Here is a 19971-nt window from a genome sequence, read left to right as displayed (position 1 = left end):
TTTTCAACTGAAAGGCATTTCTGCTGGGTGTTGCACAAAAAAATTCAGCTTATTGGGGAAGTTTCTCAAACAAGGTGTCAGCACTGTTCAGCATAGCCCTCTTGATAAATTCGCTCTCTGAAAGAAGTTTACCATGCTTCGCAATGCAGTGTGAAATGTTGAAGGTAGCTGTTACCAGATGGTTTGGTTTCTTCAGCTCTGTGCTGAATCCAGCAGATTGGTTGTGATACTTAGTGAGTATTCTTTGCCTTCTGCCTTACTGAAGGCAACTACATTTTAATGTCAGAATGACATTTCACCCTGAGAAGTTCTCGAAAAAAAGAGTGCATGCAAAACTTCGACGTTGTGATCAGTCACCGCAACAACAACAACTTGCATTTATATAACGGGGCAGATTCTCATCATACTTCTCTGTCAACCCCTCTTGGAACATAATGTCTTGCTACTGTTGTCAAGCTCAGTGTCAGGCTTTTGGTTCTTGTTCGTGCACATTGCCATTTGTGACAGGAGCCACAAAGCTCTCATGTCCAAAGGGCACATGGGCTTGGCTGTGTGGAATGACATTATCAAAGTGTACATAGCTTCACACGATGATGTTCTGTGGCGTCATCACATCTTAACAATAATAATATTCCTTGCATTTAATATAGCACCTTATTACATCATTGATCAGGTGCTTATTATCAGCGCTTTGGGAAGTCCTCCCGATATGAAAGGAGCTTTACAAAGGTAATTTGTTGTTGTTGTTGAGACGGCTCAAAGCGCTTCACAGATTATACTATAAAGTGTATTTTGTGGGTGAAATCTTCTTACCCCAGAAAGTTCTCAGAGTTGCCATTGAGAATGATGTGAGCCCTGAGTCAGTTTTTCCTTGTGTTCCTTTTGTTTTTAGCTTTAACTTTTTNCCTCAATTGTTTTGAAAATCTGAAAGCTGAAACTTCCACATGCCATTATAATCGTCTTTGTGTACTACTACATTGAGCACATGTGGTTTAAGCCCATAACTAAATTGGAAAGATACTTTTCATGGATTGTATTCCATCCCACATTAACTTTTAAAAAAACCTTTTACAGCAATATTTTGATATACAATTATATCAAATTGTTTTTATATACGTTAGAAATAATAACCATTGATTTTGCTTGTGTCTATAATGTCATACGTTCTGAAGTGCTTCATAGGTCACTGCTGTCAAGTGCAGGACCTGTGTGTCAGCGTTCTTCACCAAGCTGAAAACTCAATCCTTTTTGAGAATTTCGGATTTAAGGAGCTGAAATCCAGAAATCTTGTGCTTACTCCTGGCTTTATGATTGGCAGGCAGTAAGCACCTTGATTACAATTCAATAGTACATATGCAAGATTACGTTTATATTAGAAATAAGAAGTTTGCCAAAAATGATTCCTAGTTTTGCTAAATGGCATCGTTTTGAGTAGATTCACTGTGCCTGAAAAAAAGATTAGCGCAATTGCTGCTTCCCATGGACTGTGGAGTTTTCCCAGTAGACCTGTAGATGGGCCTGAAAACACATTGCCTGTGGGAAAAACCCGTAGAGTTGTCAAGTATGCTCTGAACAGCATCTCTTACAGCTACTGCTCATTAACAGAGCTCCATATCACACTCATCCTCACTCTCAAATATAGGGTTCAGAGGCTGAATTACAGCTCTGCCACCGTCAAAGGTTGGGCAAGTTGCAGCTCTCCACCTGTTCCCTTTTTTTTGCCACTTGTTGTACGTCATCTTTCTCTGAAGAGCAACAGTCTGAGGAGCATACATTTTGATGTATACAGCAACATCTCTTCATTTTACCCCACAAGGTGCAGATTATTCAGAACTCTGCAGCTCATGTCCTCTCCTCCACAGAGCTCCGTGAGCTGATCAACCCCATCGTCTTCCGGCTCCACTGGCTCCTCATCCCCCAGAGAATTGAGTTCAAGATCCTCGCACCTTATTTTAAATCCCTCCATGCTCTTGCTCCTCCCTACCTCTGCAACTTATTAAAACTTCACCAACCTGTCAGCTCCCTCCGCTCTGCAGCCACTGGCCTGCTCCAAGGCCCCCACCCTGCTTGCTCCAACATTGGCTGTCTGGCCTTCACCCTTTTTGCTCCCTCCCTCTGGAGCCCCTCCGTCTCGGACCCTCCCTTGCCTCTTTCAAGGCCTGTCACAAGATCTTCCTTTTTGACAAGCTTCCCTCCTCCACTTCCCTTCCCCTCCACCCCTCTCTGATCCCAACCCGCAGCTCGAATGCAAACCCCTCATAGTCCAGTGCCTTGGGACTTCCTCCCGACGTGATACGGGATAAATGCAATTTGTTGTTGTTGTCTGCCTTCAGTTGATTAACTACCCTTCTCATCTACAGGCGGGACATTCTGGAGGCACTAACAGCATTTAACTGGGCCGTGATTTCAAGGTCAGTCTTTCCTCTATTGTGGGACCTTTACTCAAAAAATGTTTGGCTACCAGAATTTTGTTTGGCTACCAGAAATGTACAAGGTAGTAACACTATCTCATAAGAAAAGATAATTCAAAAGATCAGTGATGCCTCATTAGAGGCATGCCTGCTAGTTGCCTACACAGCATGATTTTTTTGGTCAGCTGGGTGTCTGACACATGTGGAAACCCATCACCATGGATATCCGCATGTGTCAGATTCGTGCACACAACACAAATTGTTAAAAGCTGTGGAGAAATCCTTGATCCAGTCCCCCTCCCCTCTCACCCTCAGGTAAAAAAAGTGATGTCTGATACTGCAGTTGATTACATCAACAGAAAACCAAACTGAACAAATAACTATATTGTGAGAAATCACAAGTGTGATGTTGCTTACTGGAACATCAAGGGTGAAGTCCCGTAGCGTAGTGGTTATCTCGCTCGTCTTGCAAAGGGGAAAACCTAGGTTTGATTTCCGGGCGGGGTGAAAACTTAATAAATTTCCTTACTCCACACGGCTAACAGTAAGTCGGAACCCGGTTGTTAGTTGATTGACGGTTCATTTACTGGCCTTCTCTGGCGTTTGTTTAATAACCACAAAATACATAGTCAATCCACTTTACAATATATTCTGCCAAGCGCTTTGAGACATCTCCACAAGCGCTTTGTGGAGTCCTGTAGCTTAGTGGTTAGAGCACTCGCTTTGCAAGCGAGAGACCTGAGTTCATTTCCAGGCAGGTCAGGGCGAAACCTTGGGCAAGTTTCCTTACTCCACACGCCTAATAATAATCCCTCCAAAACCAAAAACAATAATAAAAAATTGGTCACTTTCAATCCATGATCGTTTGTGGGACATTGTTGTGCACAATTGGCTGCCGCGTTCGCCTACAAATATACAGTCAATTCACTTTACAGAATATTCTGTGAAGCGCTTTGGGACGTCCTCCCGACGTGAAAAGCGCTATATCAAATGCAAGGATTATTATTATTATTATTATTATCTCAAAGACGTGATAAGGCGCTATATGAAATGTGAAGATTATTATTGCTGCAAATGGGAAAATATTGATGGCTGTTTTGTCCAAGAAGTTTTAGTTTCCCTTAAAAAAATCACAGTTCTGACGAATCAGGCAAACAAAGAAAATTACACTTTGAAACGCTTCACGGATGTAATTGTTCATGTAATACTCGTGTACTTGCACTTGTGACTGAATACAGGGTAAAAAGCCTTATCCCTTTTAGCTCCCTCAGCATTGGTAGGGGGTAGTGGAATGCAGCCAAACACAGTAATCACTGTCGATCTGAACTGACAAGCATACAATGAAGGAGGAAGGGATTAAGCCTCTGCCACACAGGCTTGATTCTTTGCGTGCTCCCTCCACCCAAAAAAAAGTTTGCCACATATTTCAGAATATGAAGGGAACCCTCCTTCTTCACGTAGATGAATGCGGTGCGAAAGGTTTGAAGGGACAGCCGGGCAGCTGAGGGAGGAGGCAGCAAATACGTGGAATGGTTTATCGATTGCTGCCCACTAATTGCAGCTGTGTGTGTGTGTGTGTGTATGTATTAGCGAGAAAAGACTTGTGCCACCTCTTAAATTCAGCAGTACAGCGGGGGAGAAACGTAGGGAAGCAGGGAGAAAAAAAGAACTTGAGCTTTTCTCCAATCAGTCATTTTTATGCGAAACAAAACCTTAATTCATGAGAAAAGTGCATGCGGCAGACACACTCACGCACACACCACACACACACACACACACACGCGGTAGCCCAAATCATACTGTATTTTTTTTTAAAAAAGACGGATTTAGATTGCATCCTTTTTTTAAAAAAAGACCTGAAAGGCGCTTTATAAATGTAAATTGTAATTGCGTTGTATCCTTTAGACAGGTAGCATGTTGTTAAGTACTCGCTTACTCCACACACACATACACCGCATGTACACTCACACACATACTCACTCACACACTCCACCACACGCACACTCACTCCACACACACTCCACTCACTCCACATACACGCTCACTCCACATACACACTCACTCCACATACACACTCACACTCCACACACTCGCTCACTCCACACACTCAGTCCACACTCGCTCACTTACTCCACACACACATTCACTCATTCCACACTCACTCACTCCACACACACTCACTCCACACACTCACTCTCCGAACACACACACTTGCTCACTCACTCCACACACACACTCACTCCACACACTCACTCACTCCGAACACACACTTGCTCACTCACTCCACACACACTCACTCACTATACACACACACTCACTCCACACACACTCACACTCACTCCACACACACTCACTCACTCACACACACTCATTCACACTATCTCCACACACACTCAGTCAGTCACTCACTCCACACACATACACTCACTACACACACACACTGACCACACACACACTCACTCACTCACTACACACACACACACTCGTGCGAGTGCAGCAAAGCACATGTTTTTGGCAGAGGGACAGAGCGAGTGGGTGTGGCTGTGGCTGTGGTCGGGCGGTGACAGCTCACTCATCAAAGCGAAGAGGGTGGAGCGAGAGGGAGGGGAGGCAGGAGGGAAGCCCTGCCTGTCTGCCCTGCCCCTGCCACGCCCACCCCTGTCTGCCCTGCCCGCCCACCCCTGCCTGCCCTGCCCACCCCTCCCTTGCCCATCCCTGCCTGCCCTGCCCACCCCTGGCTGCCCGCCCCGCCCCCCCTGCCCGCCCACCCCGCCCACCCCTGGCTGCCCCGCCCTCCCCTGCCCACCCCTGCCTGCCCTGCCCACCCCTGCCTGCCCTGCCCACCCCTGCCTGCCCTGCCCACCCCACCCCTGCCTGCCCTGCCCTGCCCACCCCTGCCCCTGCCTGCCCTGCCCTGCCCACCCCTGCCCCCTGCCCTGCCCTGCCCACCCCTGCCACCCCTGCCTGCCCTGCCCACCCCTGCCCACCCCTGCCCACCCCTGCCTGCCCTGCCCTGCCCTGCCCTGCCCACCCCTGCCCGCCCCGCCCACCCCGCCCCCTCCTGCCCGTCCCGCCCCCTCCTGCCCGGCCCGCCCCGCCCCCCCTGCCCCGCCCCCCTCCTGCCCGCCCCGCCCCGCCCGCCCCGCCCCGCCCCCTCCGCGCCGCCCGCCCCGCCCCCCTGGCTGCCCGCCCCGCCCCCCTGGCTGCCCGCCCCGCCCCCCCTGGCTGAGGTGCTGCTGCTGCCCATTGGCCGGCGGCACCGCTCTCTGAAGTCAGAGCCGCTGAAAGCGCTGTGGCTTTTTTTTTATTTTCTTGTTACATTTGTAGCAGCAAAAAAATGGCGACTGTCATTCAGAACCCTCTGAAATCGTAAGTAAAAGGGGGAAAAAAAGACACCCCCACACACACAGCCCCCTGAGTGAGTGTCTGTCTGTCTGTCTCTGTGTGTCTGTCTGTGTGTGTGGGTGTGTGTGTGGGTGTCTGTGTGTGGGTGTGTGGGTGGTTGAGTGTCTGTGTGTGGGTGTGTGTCTGTGTGTGTGTTTGTCTGTCTCTGTGTGTGTGTTTGTCTGTCTCTGTGTGTGTGTGTGTCTGTGGGTGTGTGTGGGTGTGTGTCTCTGTGTGTGTGGGTGTGTGTCTCTGTGTGTGTGGGGGTGTGTGTGTGTGTGTGTCTCATTTGCTTACAAACACCATAACAAGGGGTAGCCACAAACCCTCTCCTAACAGAAAGTTAACCAGTAATAACGGATGGAGGTGTCTGTCTGTCTGTCTCTCTGTCTGTCTGTGTCTTACTTTTTTTTGAAAAAAACACACGCATTTGGTTGTGCGTTTTCTTTTATTCATTTTTTTATTGGGGTTTAAATTGCAGGCTTTATATGTGTATATATATATATATATATATATATATGATATATATATCTACAGGATGGGGTTGCAGCAGGTTTTTTTTCTCTCTTTGGCCACAGACCAGTTCAGCAGGAGTGTATTTCCGTCGTTGTGTTACAATGTTTTCTTCTTCTATATAAATATGTATTTATATATATACACACACAGTGTGTGTGTGTGAGAGAGAGAGAGTGTGTGTGTGTGGGTGGGGGGGGGGGGGGGGATGTCTGCTTTTAATGCAGAATCGAGAGGTCGCTGCAAATAGAGGAGGAGAAATTTTTATATGGGGAGGAGGTGTTTTGAAGCGAAGCTTCTTGTCCTCTCACCTCCTCTCTCTCTCTCTCTCTCTCACACACTCCTTCCCTCTGTAGCCCCCGTATAGGTGCTCTCTTGTCACACGAGAGGAGAAGAGAAGAGGAAGGGGAGTGGGAGGGGGGGGGAGAGAGAGAGAGAGAGAGTTTAGTTTTTATTTGGTTGGGGAGGTTTTCTTTATTTGTTGGCCAGGCAGCAAACGCTGCTACAGGAAGAGAGAGAGAGAGAGAGAGAGAGAGAGCTGTGTGTTTGTGTGCAGAGTTTCTCTGGCTGTTTGTTGGCTTTTTTTTTATTGCTAAATAAAAGGAGAGGAGAGAGGGTGGGGGGGGGGGGGGGGGGGGGGTAGTGGGGAGCGAGAGAGAGGAGAGATGTGTGGGTGTGCATGTGTGTTTGTGTGCAGAGTTTCTCTGGCTGTTTGTTGCTTTTTTTTTATTGCTAAATAAAAGGAGAGGAGAGATAGTGGGGAGAGAGAGAGAGAGAGAGAGAGGTGTGGGTGTGCATGTGTGTTTGTGTGCAGAGTTTCTCTGGCTGTTTGTTGGCTTTCTTTTTATTGCTAAATAAAAGGAGGAGAGGAGAGAAAGAGAGAGAGAGAGAGAGAGTGACAGAGTGAGAGCTCCTCAGACTGTGTGTGTGTGTCTGTGTGTGTGTGACTGTCCCCCTCGGCTCTCAGCCCCTTTTCCTCTGACAGATCAAGTGGATCTGTGTGGGGGGGGGTTGGTGACAGCCGCACTTCCGCCGTGTCCTGCTGTCCATCTGATCCACTCGCCACCTAGCGATTATTCCCAGAGAATTTGCCCTAATTTGTCTGTCTGATGAGTAAGCAATTTCCAGTGAGAGGGAGAGAGAGAGAGAGAGAGGGAGGGGAGGGGGTGACATCTATCGTTTGTTCTCTCGCTTTCTCCTCCTTTCACTTGTTTCCCTTTCTCTCTTGTCTTTCTCTCAGTTTGTCTCTTTCTCTCTCTCTCTCTGTCTCTTTCCTTCTCTCTGTTTGTCTCTTTCTCTCTCTCTCTCTTTCCTTCTCTCTGTTTTCTCTCTCTCTCTCTCTCTCTTTCCTTCTCTCTGTTTCCCTCTCTCTCGCTCTCTGTCTCTTTCCTTTTCTCTGTTTGTCTCTTTCTCTCTCTCTGTCTCTTTCCTTCTCTCTGTTTGTCTCTTTCTCTCTCTCTATCTCTCCTTCTCTCTGTTTGTTTCTTCCTCTCTCTCTCTGTCTCTTTCCTTCTCTCTGTTTGTCTCTTTCTCTCTCTCTCTCTGTTTGTTTCTTCCTCTCTCTCTCTGTCTCTTTCCTTCTCTCTGTTTGTCTCTTCTCTCTCTCTCTCTCTCTGTCTCTTTCCTTCTTTCTCTCGGTCTCTTTCCTTCTCTCTGCCTCTTTCTTTCTTTCTCTCTCTCTCTCGTTTGATTTCTTTCAACATCAGTAGAGTTTTTAAAATATATATATATACTGTGTATTGGTTGTGCACTTGTTTTCTTCTTGTTTCACTTGTTTACCCCCTATCTCTCTCTCCTCTCTCTCTCTGTGTGTATGTGTCTCACTCTCTTTCTTCTCGTTTAATTTCTGGACACATCTTTTAAGAGGTTTTTTTTAATATCCAGATATATATATATATACACTAAAAAAAAATGCCCTCTCTCTGAATACTCGTGCGAGGATTCCTATTTCTGTAAAGCACTGTAAAGTCCTGGAGTTTTCTGCATTGTAGTTTTTACACCGACACAAGCTTTCCCTTCACACAAATAACACTCCAAAAGTCTCGACTACGATTAATGCATGTATTTGGTGCTGTTAAAAGCTGACGTGTACTTTCTGGGAAAAAAACACACACACAAGCCCCCCCCCCCCCCCCCCCACCCAAAAAAAAAGTTGACTATTTTCTGATTGATCTGGATGGCTTTGATCGCTTGTGGCTTTTTTTTTTGGCATTTGTAAACTGTTCCCCTTCAGTGAGATTTGCAGCATTTTAAAAGCTTTTCTTTCTGCTTTATGCAATCTCATGATCTCTCGGTTTCCCCCCAACTCTCCCCTCCCCTTCCCTCCGATCAGTTAACTCCAAACCTAACCTCCACAGATCACTTTTTCAGACACGATCTGGAGGAGGTTTGTTGCAAATCTCTTCGGATTTTCTTTGGCTTTGCATTTTTTTTCTGCGACGCTGTTAGGTTTATCCACAACAAGCATTCTCGGCATGTCGTTTTATATATAAATGAAAGAAAAAAGACTGGACGTTTAGAAATAGCTAAATAACCTGCAGGCTCCCCCCTTTTTTTTGGAGCCACCTGTATTACGATCTGCTGCATTGCAAAAGTACTTTTTGAAAATACAGTGTAGAAATAATAATAATAATCCTTGCATTTGATATAGCGCCTTATCACGTCTTCGAGTCGTGTCAAAGCGCTTCACAGAATATACTGTAAAGTGCATTGACTATATATTTGTGGGCAAAACAATGATTGATTTCTATTTGATTGCTTAATTTTTTTTAAATTGCTCCGTTTTAAAGTTAGTGTTGGATTGACATTGCTCTTGTGCGTGTGTGATGTGCCTTGAAAATCATCATCCACTAGCAATAGCATAGCCCCGGAGGAATGGGAGGGAGGGAGATATGACGGGGCGGTTGAAGCAGTCACAGCATTCATTTCCTGGTTTATTACAGTATTTGCTGTATTGTTTTCAGTTTATTGGTGGGCGCGCTTTATAAATTTCCGTGAATGCAGATCTGACAGGTTTGTAAAACCCAAGACTGATCCGTTGCATGATCCTAACTTAGCCCCTGAAGCTAAGGAATCCGTTGCACTTAATCCAATGGCCCTTGAAAGGATAATAATGGCTGTATGTTTGCTTATCTGCCATAAAAAGAGCCCTGTTTATTTTCAGTTGCTAATCATGTATTTGTACCTTTATGGTGTGTGGCAATCTGACATTTGACCTATTTACCCATCCACTTTTCATTTAACCTATGTTCAAAACTGAACCAGTTGTACTATTTTAATTGGCTTAATTTGTATTACTGTATTTGTTTCCCCAAACGCCTTCCAAAATCGCAAACAGTTTTGTGGTACACTAAATGTACAAAACAATCCACTTTACAATATATTCTGTGAAGTGCTTTGAGATGTGATAAGACGCTGTATCAAATGCAAGGATTATTATTATTATAACACTAAGTGCAAAGTTGCTCTGTTTATCTAAGTGCTGCATTTTTGGGAGTCTGAAGGGACATTAAATGGCCACATATAATCAATGGTAAAGTGATACAGTTGGTGAGTTCATATTTAATATCTGGAGCCTGATTCAGTGCCAGTCTGTTTCTGGCATAAGCATCCTGTTATATGCAAGTCTAATTATAAAGGCTTTTTTCATATGTTTTGCGTGTATGCTAACCTATTGCCATAACTGGATAATAGTAAACTGCTCTTTTTTTGCTGTTCAAAATAATTCCAGTTTTAAATGTTTAATTTTGTCACTTCCTCTCTGATCAAATAATGGTACAGTGAAATAGTAGGTTTGTGCTACAATGTTTTGCTGATGGGGGTTGGGGGGGCGGGGGAATGGAGAGAAAGCTTTTGAAACTATAATACATCGTCAGGGTTCATAGGTTCTGCCGTCTTTGTCCCTTTGATAGCCTCAGTTTCTGGTGATGTGGTTTGTGTTTGTTACCTGAATCCCCTGCAACTCTTTACGGACTGAAACACCCCCTAGGTCATTGTAAATGGATTTTTTTTCCCTCTCTCTCTGGTGTCTTACGCCGTATGGCTAACTCAAGCTGTGTGTATTAAAATGTGAGATACTGAAATGATAGTGTTGGGGGCGGGGGGGTGGGAGGGAGGTTTTGCAGTCGAGACTTTTTGTTTAATATGTTGCTTTGTCTCACTGGAGTTTGCAGCTTATAAGAAGGCCTTTCACTCGATTGTGTCGATGTTGGCTTTCTGAAAGAATAACCCATACGCACTTCTTAAATATTTCACTCTTTGAAATATTTGTTGCCCAATTCCCCTTAGAGCTATCATGGATTTTGTAGCGCTCACTCAATTCCCCAACAATTTCCTCTCCCTCAAATTTTCAAGACTGAGGTTGATAGATGGTATCAACTATTGATAGATTGATAAATATTGATAGATATTTGTTAGGAAATGGTGTCAAGGGATAGGGGGCAAAGGTGGGTAATTGAAGTTGAGATACAGATCAGCCATTATCTAATAGAATGGCGGAACAGGTTCAAGGGGCTGAATGGCCTATTCCTGTTCCTATGTTAGATTTGCTCATCTTAAACTTATGGTGTCTATAGTCATGGAATTATGAAGCTTGGTTGAAGTAGTTTTCTAAAAAAAAAGTTTGGGGAAAAGGTTTTAAAGTTATGAATTGCATGACACGCAATTATGCAAACAATACCGACAGTAATTGGACTTGCATTGAGTAATCTAATCCATAGTTGTGGAATTGGCGTATTCATCGTTGGCACTAAGGTTTCTTGGCGTGTTGTTATCAATTGCTTCTTGGGTGCTGCTGTTAGTTTCTCACCTCAAATTGCTCCCATTTCCATCAGTTAGTCCCTGTAACCACGAATACTGCATCCTAGAATAATATAACCTCAAATATTTGCATGGACAAAATCAACCTTTATACTGCTGGCTGTTTTGCACAGTTCAACCAGACGAATGAAAATTTTTACACATCAACCATTGTGCTTCATTGAAATCCTAGTCACAACTCTGGAATTGTTAACATTGATATGTGGTCTGATATCCCTATATGGAACTTTTCACAAACTCATCCATCTGTTTGCCAGCTACCTGCCAATGGAGGTTCAGGAGGCACAATGCCTATTACAGGAAGCTTTTCATTACTTAACTATTCTAAGAGCTACTCTAATTAATTTTCCTTAGTGGAGTATATAATTTTTTTGTATACTGGAATTCTTGCCTTTCCAAAGTTTTATAGCTCATTACTTTACACCAGGGAAGGGAAACTGAAAATTTGGCTTACCTTTTATGAAAATGTTTCTGCAATGCTAATGAGTTTTTAACTGTTACTCACTTTCTTTAGTAGTCTATTAGGAATAAAGCTTAATCTCTTTTACAGTAATATCTATTCCTCCTCATAGACCTTTTTAAAATTTATGAGGAGTTTTGATCACATAAACGGAGAGAAATTATTTCCACTTGTTTGTGATTCAGTAACTAGAGAGCAAAGTTTTAAGGTTATAATCCTTGCATTTTGCATTAATAATAATAAACCGTGCATTTAGATATAGAGCCTTTTCACATCTTCGAGACATCTCAAAGTGTTTCACAGAAAATACTGTAAAGTGAATTCACTGTATATTTTATGGGAGAAACGTGGCAGCCAATTGCGCACAGCAGTGTCCCACAAACAGTCGTAGACTGAGTAAACAAATGCGAAGAGTGAAGAGAGGGGTTAGGAGATTTTGTTTTTTACACGCACGTATACACACACACACACACACACACACACACAAGCTTGTGACTGGGGACTGAGGTTGAGCAGAATCAATATTAGCTTTTAGGAGGGAATCTGATGAATATCTAGAAAGTAAAAATAGAAAAGGGTATAGAGAAAAGGAGACTGGCACTGAACAGTTAGAACTTTCAGATAGCCAACACGGGCACAATGTACTAAATTGCTTCCTTCTGTGCTGTAAATTTCTAAGCTTCTGTTTGTGCACCATGTATCATTGGACAGCTTTTGTCATTCATTCATGAAAGAATTTCTGGTTGCAGTCTGGCTTCTGCTTGTTATATAAACAGTAATAAATTAGATCCTGAACTTTTTCTTAAAAAAAACTCCCTCTGGGACATTGTAAAATGATGTACAAACAGAGAAACTTACCTTTCTATTGTGTTGCATTTGTGATTTTTTAAAATATAGTAATAATCCTTGCATTTGATATAGCGCCTTATCATGTCTTTGAGATGTCTCAAAGCGCTTCACAGAATATACTGTAAAGTGTAGTGACTGTATATTTTGTGGACGAAATGTATATATGATGAAGATATATTTACTGTATGTTTATAGCTGTTTAGACTCCAGCAGGATCCCAACTCACATTCTGGGGTCCCCAAGCCTTGGCTCTTACTATCATGCATCTAATACTTTCCAGAGTTAGGATGCATCCCTCCAGGAAGAGAGTGTGCATTCCATTTCAATAAATATCTCAGGAATTTCCTTGTGTAGGTGGGATGCATGGAATTCTCAGTATGGTGATTAGCGTCCTGACCAAAAAAATGTTTTATAGAGTTGAGGTAAGTTATCTGGACTGAGCTCTGTGGCTCATATGATTAAAATTGAGGCAAACAGACCTTGAAGTTTCCAGGTTTATATTACAGTTGGTAGTTTTAGGCTCGGGAAGGAAAAATTCAACCAGGCTTCCCGCTCTGATTGTTATCATGCTGGACAGTGTGTATGGATGCTGGTTGAGGACAGTAAGCTGCTCACTTGGGATGCTCACTTGCGCAATGTACTGGATGGCAGCCAGTATTTGGGAAACTGTGCTCCCGCATTGCTTCAATACAGGAGGAAAATAAATCGTGACTTTCCTCTATCATTATTCACACTTAACTGCCTTGAACATCCATATACTGTGATACTTTGATACAGTCAGCAGCTTTTGTTGAGGGAGTTGTTCAGCTCGATTCAAAGTTGTGTTTCCCCCGCAACACTTTCAATGAGATTAATTCTGAAATGTAATTGGTTGGATGCCTCAGCCAAAAGTGAATTTGCTACACTTTCACTAAGCCACGCCTGACCTCATGCTTTGCTGTTTAATAATGTTTTAACATATTTACTTAGCAATTTTTTGGCAGCAATGCATTTGTGAGCAATTACTTTAATAATAATACTTGGATTTGATAATAGTGCCTTATCACGTCATTGAGACATCTCAAAGTGCTTCGTATATTGTATATTGTAAAGTGAATTGACTGTATATTTTTGTGTGAAACACGGCAGCCAATTGTGCACAGCAGTGTCCCACAGCAGTTCTTTTGGGGGGGGTTGCAATGAAAGATGATGGATGTTGAGAGGGGACAGAGTGTATAGACTTAATCTGGGGTGTAGCCTGATATTAAAACATCCAAAAACAAAGTTATTTGGGGTAGTGTGTGGATGGGGTTGGGTGGGCCAGGATAGTTTCTGTATTGTACTTCAGTGCAATGAATGTAACTTAGAGTAAACTCCCTCTATTTTGTCCTTGGGCAACTTGCCAACTGTGGACAGACAGATGGCATACTACTTCATGTACTCCAGTATTGCTGCCCTGAACTGAATTCTGGAGATTGTGCAGGAATGACAGGAACTGTTTATTCCCTCCCTCTTTAATATTAAAGGCTAGAAGGAAAAGAGCAGGGGATTGGGATGAGCGTACAGTACAGCTCCAGTGGATGATCTGGCACCATCTTAGGCTCAATTGGCAAATGGACTCCTCCTGTTCTGTAATTTCTATGATATTGCAAAACAAAATAGTAAACATTCTTAAAATTCCTTTTTGTTTGCTTGGGAGGAGGGGAGAGGAAACAAGTGAGTGGTTAGCATTGTTTAGGACACTGGCATTTAGTGCATGCATGTACTGTCAAACAACAATAGCCTGTGTGCATGTGTGCGTGTGGCGTGTGCTCCTGAAGGCTTCTTTTTACCTCCTTTTTTGAAAGGGATATGCTTGATGGGTCCTGTTTTTTTCTATAAAAATTGATCTTTTTCTCTTTCCACATATTGGAAATAAGTAATCCCTTGCCAAACCTAATGAGAGGTTTTACATTAAAGTGGGTACCACAGCAAATTATTTAGCTTCCTTGTTGAATGGAACTTTTTAATGCAGTGTACTGATATGCAAAGTGTCTGTCTTGACAGATATGCTTTTAATGCATAACATCTACAATCAAAAAATCTTCTGAATAACTTTGATAACACTATCTTCGGTCTTAATGCTATTTGTTATTCATTTGCGATCAATATAATATATAAATATATATATATATTTAAATATAGAGTGAGGATGAATAATACTTTTTGTAATGTCTTCTCACTTGTTTACACATTCAGTACTTCCCAAATTTAGTCTCAGATAGGAAATCATAGTGGATAATGTAGTAAAATATAGGGTGTCAGCCTGGCTCATTTGGTAGCATTCTCGCCTCCGAGTCAGAAGATTGCGGGTTCAAGCCCCACTTTGGGTCTTACAGCTCATAGACGAGGCGGACACTCTTCATGATGCAATGCCGGGGGTGGGAGATAAATAAATTGGTGTTCAGTTCATGGCAGTTTGTGGGACATTGCTGTGGCTGCCTTTGCCTCTTGTTCGCCACGAATACAATTACTACACTTTATAGAAAGTTCTTAAAACACCTTTTGAGATGTAACCAGTAGCGATAAATAAAATATAATAAAAATAAATACAGCTGCACTATTTTATCTTTCATACCCCGCAATTGAACTTTTGTTATTGTTGAAGAAAAAGCTTTACATTGTTCATTGAAAATAATTTTTTCATTAATATGCTGAATGTTTCTCAACATTATGTTACATTATACCAGTTGAACCATTCCTTAATTGTGTTTGAACAAGGAATTTGCAATGTTGTAATTTTCAGTTTGGTCCAAAAATGTGACTTATGGCCCTTGGGGGTTAATTAAAGCAATGTTAATCCACTTAAATTTGCTGTAATGTATAATCTGAGTTCAAGGCTACATAGGAGTTATATTGCTTCTTTGCTATAATTGGTTATGAAAGGTAAGATATGTTAATTTGATAACTTCCCAATCTTTTTACAGTTCTGCCCATGGTTTGAAAATGTTTCCTTGTGAAGCTGGTTTCAGATGTTAACATGCAAAGGACATGGTTTTGTGTCACAAAATTGCTTCATTTTGTTGTTAGACTTCAAATGAATTGTGAGCTAATTTGAAGATTGGGGAACATCTCCAAAATTGAAGATTATACGAGTATATTTAAAAAAGATACTAATTACTATAATGTTATACTATATTTCATATCTAAATTTCTAGTCTCTTATTTGCCCACAAATACAGTCACTTAATTTCACAGTAAATCCCGTGAAGCGCTTTAAACATATAATAATAATCCTTGCATTTGATATAGTGCTTTTCATGTCTTCTAGACGTCTCAAAGCACTTCAGAGTATACTGTAAAGTGAATTGACTGTATATTTTGTGGGTGAAACGGGGCAGCCAATTTTGCATAGCAGTGTCCCACAAACAGTTGTGGATTGAATGACCAAATTATTATTGGGTTTTTTTCTTGAGGGATTATTATCAGGCGGGTGGAGTAAGGAAACCTGCCCAAGTTTTTGCTTTGAGATGTGATAAGGTGCTGTACCAAATGCAAGGATTATTATTGAATTTTTCTCCAGAAAAACATTGAACTTAAGCTTTTGTATTGGTTAGTGATGTTAATTTCTTATTGAATAGTTCAATTGAAGGATACTAGAAAGCTTCTGTAGAATAATTTAGTTATTTATACCAACCTTAAAGTTCATTTTTGGAGCATTCCCCACTCTCAGTTGCTTTTGAAGTCTTAAAAAATCTATATGTAATAGGTAAGAGTTTATTTTTAGTGCTGCTCATTGTATTATTGGACAATTTAGTGCTAAATGGTGTGAATTGCATGCAGCGCCAAATGTATTCATACACAGAATGTTCAAGCAGCGTATTTCTAGCTTTACTTCACTCTTTATCTCATCCACACAAAAAGACAGTTTAGTGGTGGGTGTTTTTCCATTTCCCTATCATGTACTGCTATTAAGGCTTTAGTGAAATTTTAACTGAATTGTCTTGTTACCGAAATTAGGGGCTGGAGGAACTGGGATTTTTTCTGCTGGAACAACGAAGGTTGAGGGGTGACTCTATTAGGTCTTTTAAGATTATGAGGGGTTTTGATAGAGTCAATAGGGAGAAATTATTCCACTGGTCAGTGAGTCAGTGACTGGAGGGCATCAATTTAAGTTAGTTGATAAACAAGCAGTTGGGGAGATTAGGAAAAAAAATCATACACATAGTAGCTAGGATATGGAATTCCCTGCTGGGAGTAGTGGTTGAGGCAGAATCCACATTGGCCTTCAAAAGGGAGTCAGCAACAGTGCTATAATAATAATAATAATCCTTGCGTTTGATATATCACCTTGTTCCATAGGAAGGATGTCTCAAAGCGCTTCACAGGATTTTGGCATACATACATTAGACCAAATAGCCTTCCGCACCATAACATTTCTATGGTTCAACAGTGAGGATTGCTTACTGTCCTCCCGATGTGAAAGGCGCTGTACAAATGTAATCTTGTTGTTGTTAGGCAACAGTGGAAAAGAGAACGTTGATCATATGTATAGAAGATGAAATGATTCTGTGAGCTAGATATTGTATGAATTTGCCGGTTATTTTAAATATATATTGCCTGGCGGTTGTATACTAACGGTGCGTTTCTAGAGCTGTGCCTTGAAATGGTTTGATTATAGGTAAATATGTATGTACGTTCTTTCCATTTCCCTCCCCCTCCCTGTCAGTCATTTTGTAACTTGACTCAGATTAGCTGAAGGTTAGCTAACTTGAGTGGTTGGGCCAGATCTCTTTGGTTTTGGAGGTCTTAGAGGTGCAGGTTGATCGAGCGCTTGGTTTTACTCTCAAATCGCAGCCCGTTTAATCATGCAAAATTATTGGTGTTCCGGCTGCATATCTGAAACTCCTAGGCTCAAAGTCATTCAAGTAAAATAATTCAAATGCTGATTTTATTTCATAAATGATTTTCAAGAAGACCCGGAAGAATCGTCAAACATTATTTTGATTATTATTTCCCAAGTTTGAACGCTCAAGTGGTTTCGATCCTCTTGCATTTGAAATATGGTTAATTGTTAACGTATTTCAGCAACTCAGAGAGATTGTACTATCCATCCGTATTACAATGTAGACTGCTTGCAGAGCAGTGAACAGTGTGTGGTAGGAAGCGCCCTTTTTAATTTAAAACAAAAAGCATCTCTTATTGCATGATTTGAAGACCATCGGTGATGAACCAAGATTTCAATGGGAAAATATTTTCCCATGTGAGCTATTGTAAAAAGAAGCATCCACTTCATTTAAGTAATGCATATTTCTGCCGTGAAACCTAAGGGTGATTTACAGATCAAAGTGTTTCACTCTCAAAATGATTGTCTTTCATAAATGAGCACACCAACAGTAGTAACGGTCGACGGTTGCATATCCTGTTTCCTGGCCAGAAACCTGTTAGGGTTTGGGTATAAATTACTCACTGCATTGATCTATTTAGACTCTGCTTGCAACTGCAAATGTGAAATGGCTTAATTCAAATGCTGCATGCTATTTTAGCCTTTCACCTCTGCTGAGTTCCGTCGCACCATACAATTTGCCTAAAGGATGGTATATTTTTAAGAAATCATATCCTTAGGGGATGGGTTTTCTAATACAGTATTAGAAGAATCTCCCTCACCTCCTGAAGGTAGCCATGGGTAATCGCAGCAGCTATCATTTGGTTGAAAGGCTGTACTTGTGGAGGGTGGGCATTACAGCTGAATCCTTTCTTGAGTTATTTTTTGGGGTCAAGCCGGGTGTCTTGACACAAGCAGAATCCATCACCATACTTAGAATTCCATGCATCCACCCACCTACACATAAAAATGCCAGAGATAGATTTTTGGAATGGAATGCTCTCTGGAGAGACACCTAATTCCAGAAAGTATTAGGTGCAGGTTGGCAAGAGCCAAAGCTTGGGGCCCCCAGAGTGTGCATTGTGGTACTGCTGGAGCCTAACCAGCTAAAGCCACGTAGCTTGCCATTGATATCATTCTCTGGCAAGTTTTCCTGCTTACTTGTCCATCTAGGATCACCCAACCCTTTAAGGCTTTGGCTTGCAGGGTTAACAGGAGCTGAGTGAGATGATTCCCTGCCACTAGTGACTGGTCTGGCCTTTCAGGTCCTGCTGATGATCCAGGCTGTCTGTGCTGTCATCAGCAGTGCCTCAGGAACCGGACATCCGAGACCGCTGTCAAACATGTCACCTTGGCACCATTTCAGTTCCAAGGAGACCCTGCTTACCTCCCCCTCACCCCCAAAGGATATGCTTGGGCTATACCTTGAAACTGGCAGCACTCTGATGTTTAGTGTAACTCTCCAAAATCTTGAGGGGTTGGGGTAAACAAGGTCTACTGTTGATTGCACTTCGGTTTGACAGAAGGCACGGTCTGGTTTGCTGTGCGGTGCACCTTGTGCTGCACAGTCAAGATAAATCCTTTTGTAGCAAAGAGCATAAATCCAGAAATTTGAACCAAGCCAAGTTTTGACTCTGTGGTGCTATTGATTTCAGTGCCGAGCCACCTCGCCTGTGACTTATGGGTCACTTCCAATTGAAACAATAATATCTGCGTTGAGGCTGACTCCACTGTGTGTCAACAGTATAGACGTCCTTTGTTTCATTACGTATCTGAATTATTTTAATCAGTCTTGTGATTTAGTCCAAAGACTGATTTGCTTTGTTCTCTCCTTTTTCTCATGATTTTACATGGCCAGCTTCTTTACAGACCCCAAGGTAATAACTTGTGTCTCTTTTCTTTTTCCTGAGCGTTTTCTTCTCCACCCCCCCCCCCCCCCCAATGTTTGTGTGCACGTACTTGCAAAATCTTTCCTTCAATTGATCCTCATTTAGCTAGATAGGACGTTCACCTCACTGTTAGGTGGAACCTCCCTTCCCCTCCCAAATAATAATGGACAGTAGATACTCTGGACTCGTACTGCCAAGCTGCTGTCTCTGCTAGACTGCTTATTCTTGTCACTTCTTCTGTAGCATTGGTTTTGAAGGGTTGATTTCCAGGTAGCAATTCTCACATCATTTTGGTTTGAGACGCATTTTGTTTTAGAAAATGTACTTTACATTTTAAAGATGTTTGTAATAAAGCAAAGTTGTGACCATGGAGACCCCAGAAGTGTGATAACGTTCAACTGTATGTGGAATCCTGTAGCTCAGTGGTGAGAGCACTCGCTTTGCAAGTGAGAACCCGAGTTCAATTCCAGGCAGGGCGAAACCTTTGGCAAGTTTCCTTACTCCACACGCCTAATAATAATCCCTCCAAAAAAAATAAAATAATAATAATAAATTGGTCATTTTCAATCCATGACTGTTTGTGGGACATCGCTGTGTGCAATTGGCTGCCGCGTTCGCCCACAAATATAGAGTCAATTCACTTTGCAGTATATTCTGTGAAGCGCTTTGGGATGTCTAGAAGACGTGAAAAGCGCTATATCAAATGCAAGGATTATTATTATTATTACTCATGGTCACTTCCTCCCTCCCCCCGGTTCAGAGTCAGACTCCGCCACTGTTAAGCATTCTGAGACGCTGTGAGAC

General features: G+C 42.4%; 1 protein-coding gene across 3 annotated transcripts in view; it reads left to right on the top strand.

The window, feature by feature from the left end:
- Positions 1-5665: 5665 nt before the first annotated feature.
- The window catches only part of dpf3 (D4, zinc and double PHD fingers, family 3), a 75355-nt gene continuing 61049 nt past the window's right edge, over positions 5666-19971 (top strand). For all 3 annotated transcript variants that reach the window (XR_006085294.1, XR_006085293.1, XM_042338072.1), the window contains exon 1: positions 5666-5780. Coding sequence is in view for 1 of the 3 variants with exons in the window: in XM_042338072.1 (XP_042194006.1) it covers positions 5749-5780 (32 nt within the window). In the remaining 2 variants the exon portion in view is untranslated. The remainder of the gene's footprint in view (positions 5781-19971) is intronic.

This window comes from Callorhinchus milii, unplaced genomic scaffold (genome assembly GCF_018977255.1).
Source record: "Callorhinchus milii isolate IMCB2004 unplaced genomic scaffold, IMCB_Cmil_1.0 Scaffold9, whole genome shotgun sequence".
Classification (NCBI taxonomy): Eukaryota; Metazoa; Chordata; class Chondrichthyes; order Chimaeriformes; family Callorhinchidae; genus Callorhinchus; species Callorhinchus milii.
This window is presented reverse-complemented; position numbering and strand designations above follow the sequence as displayed.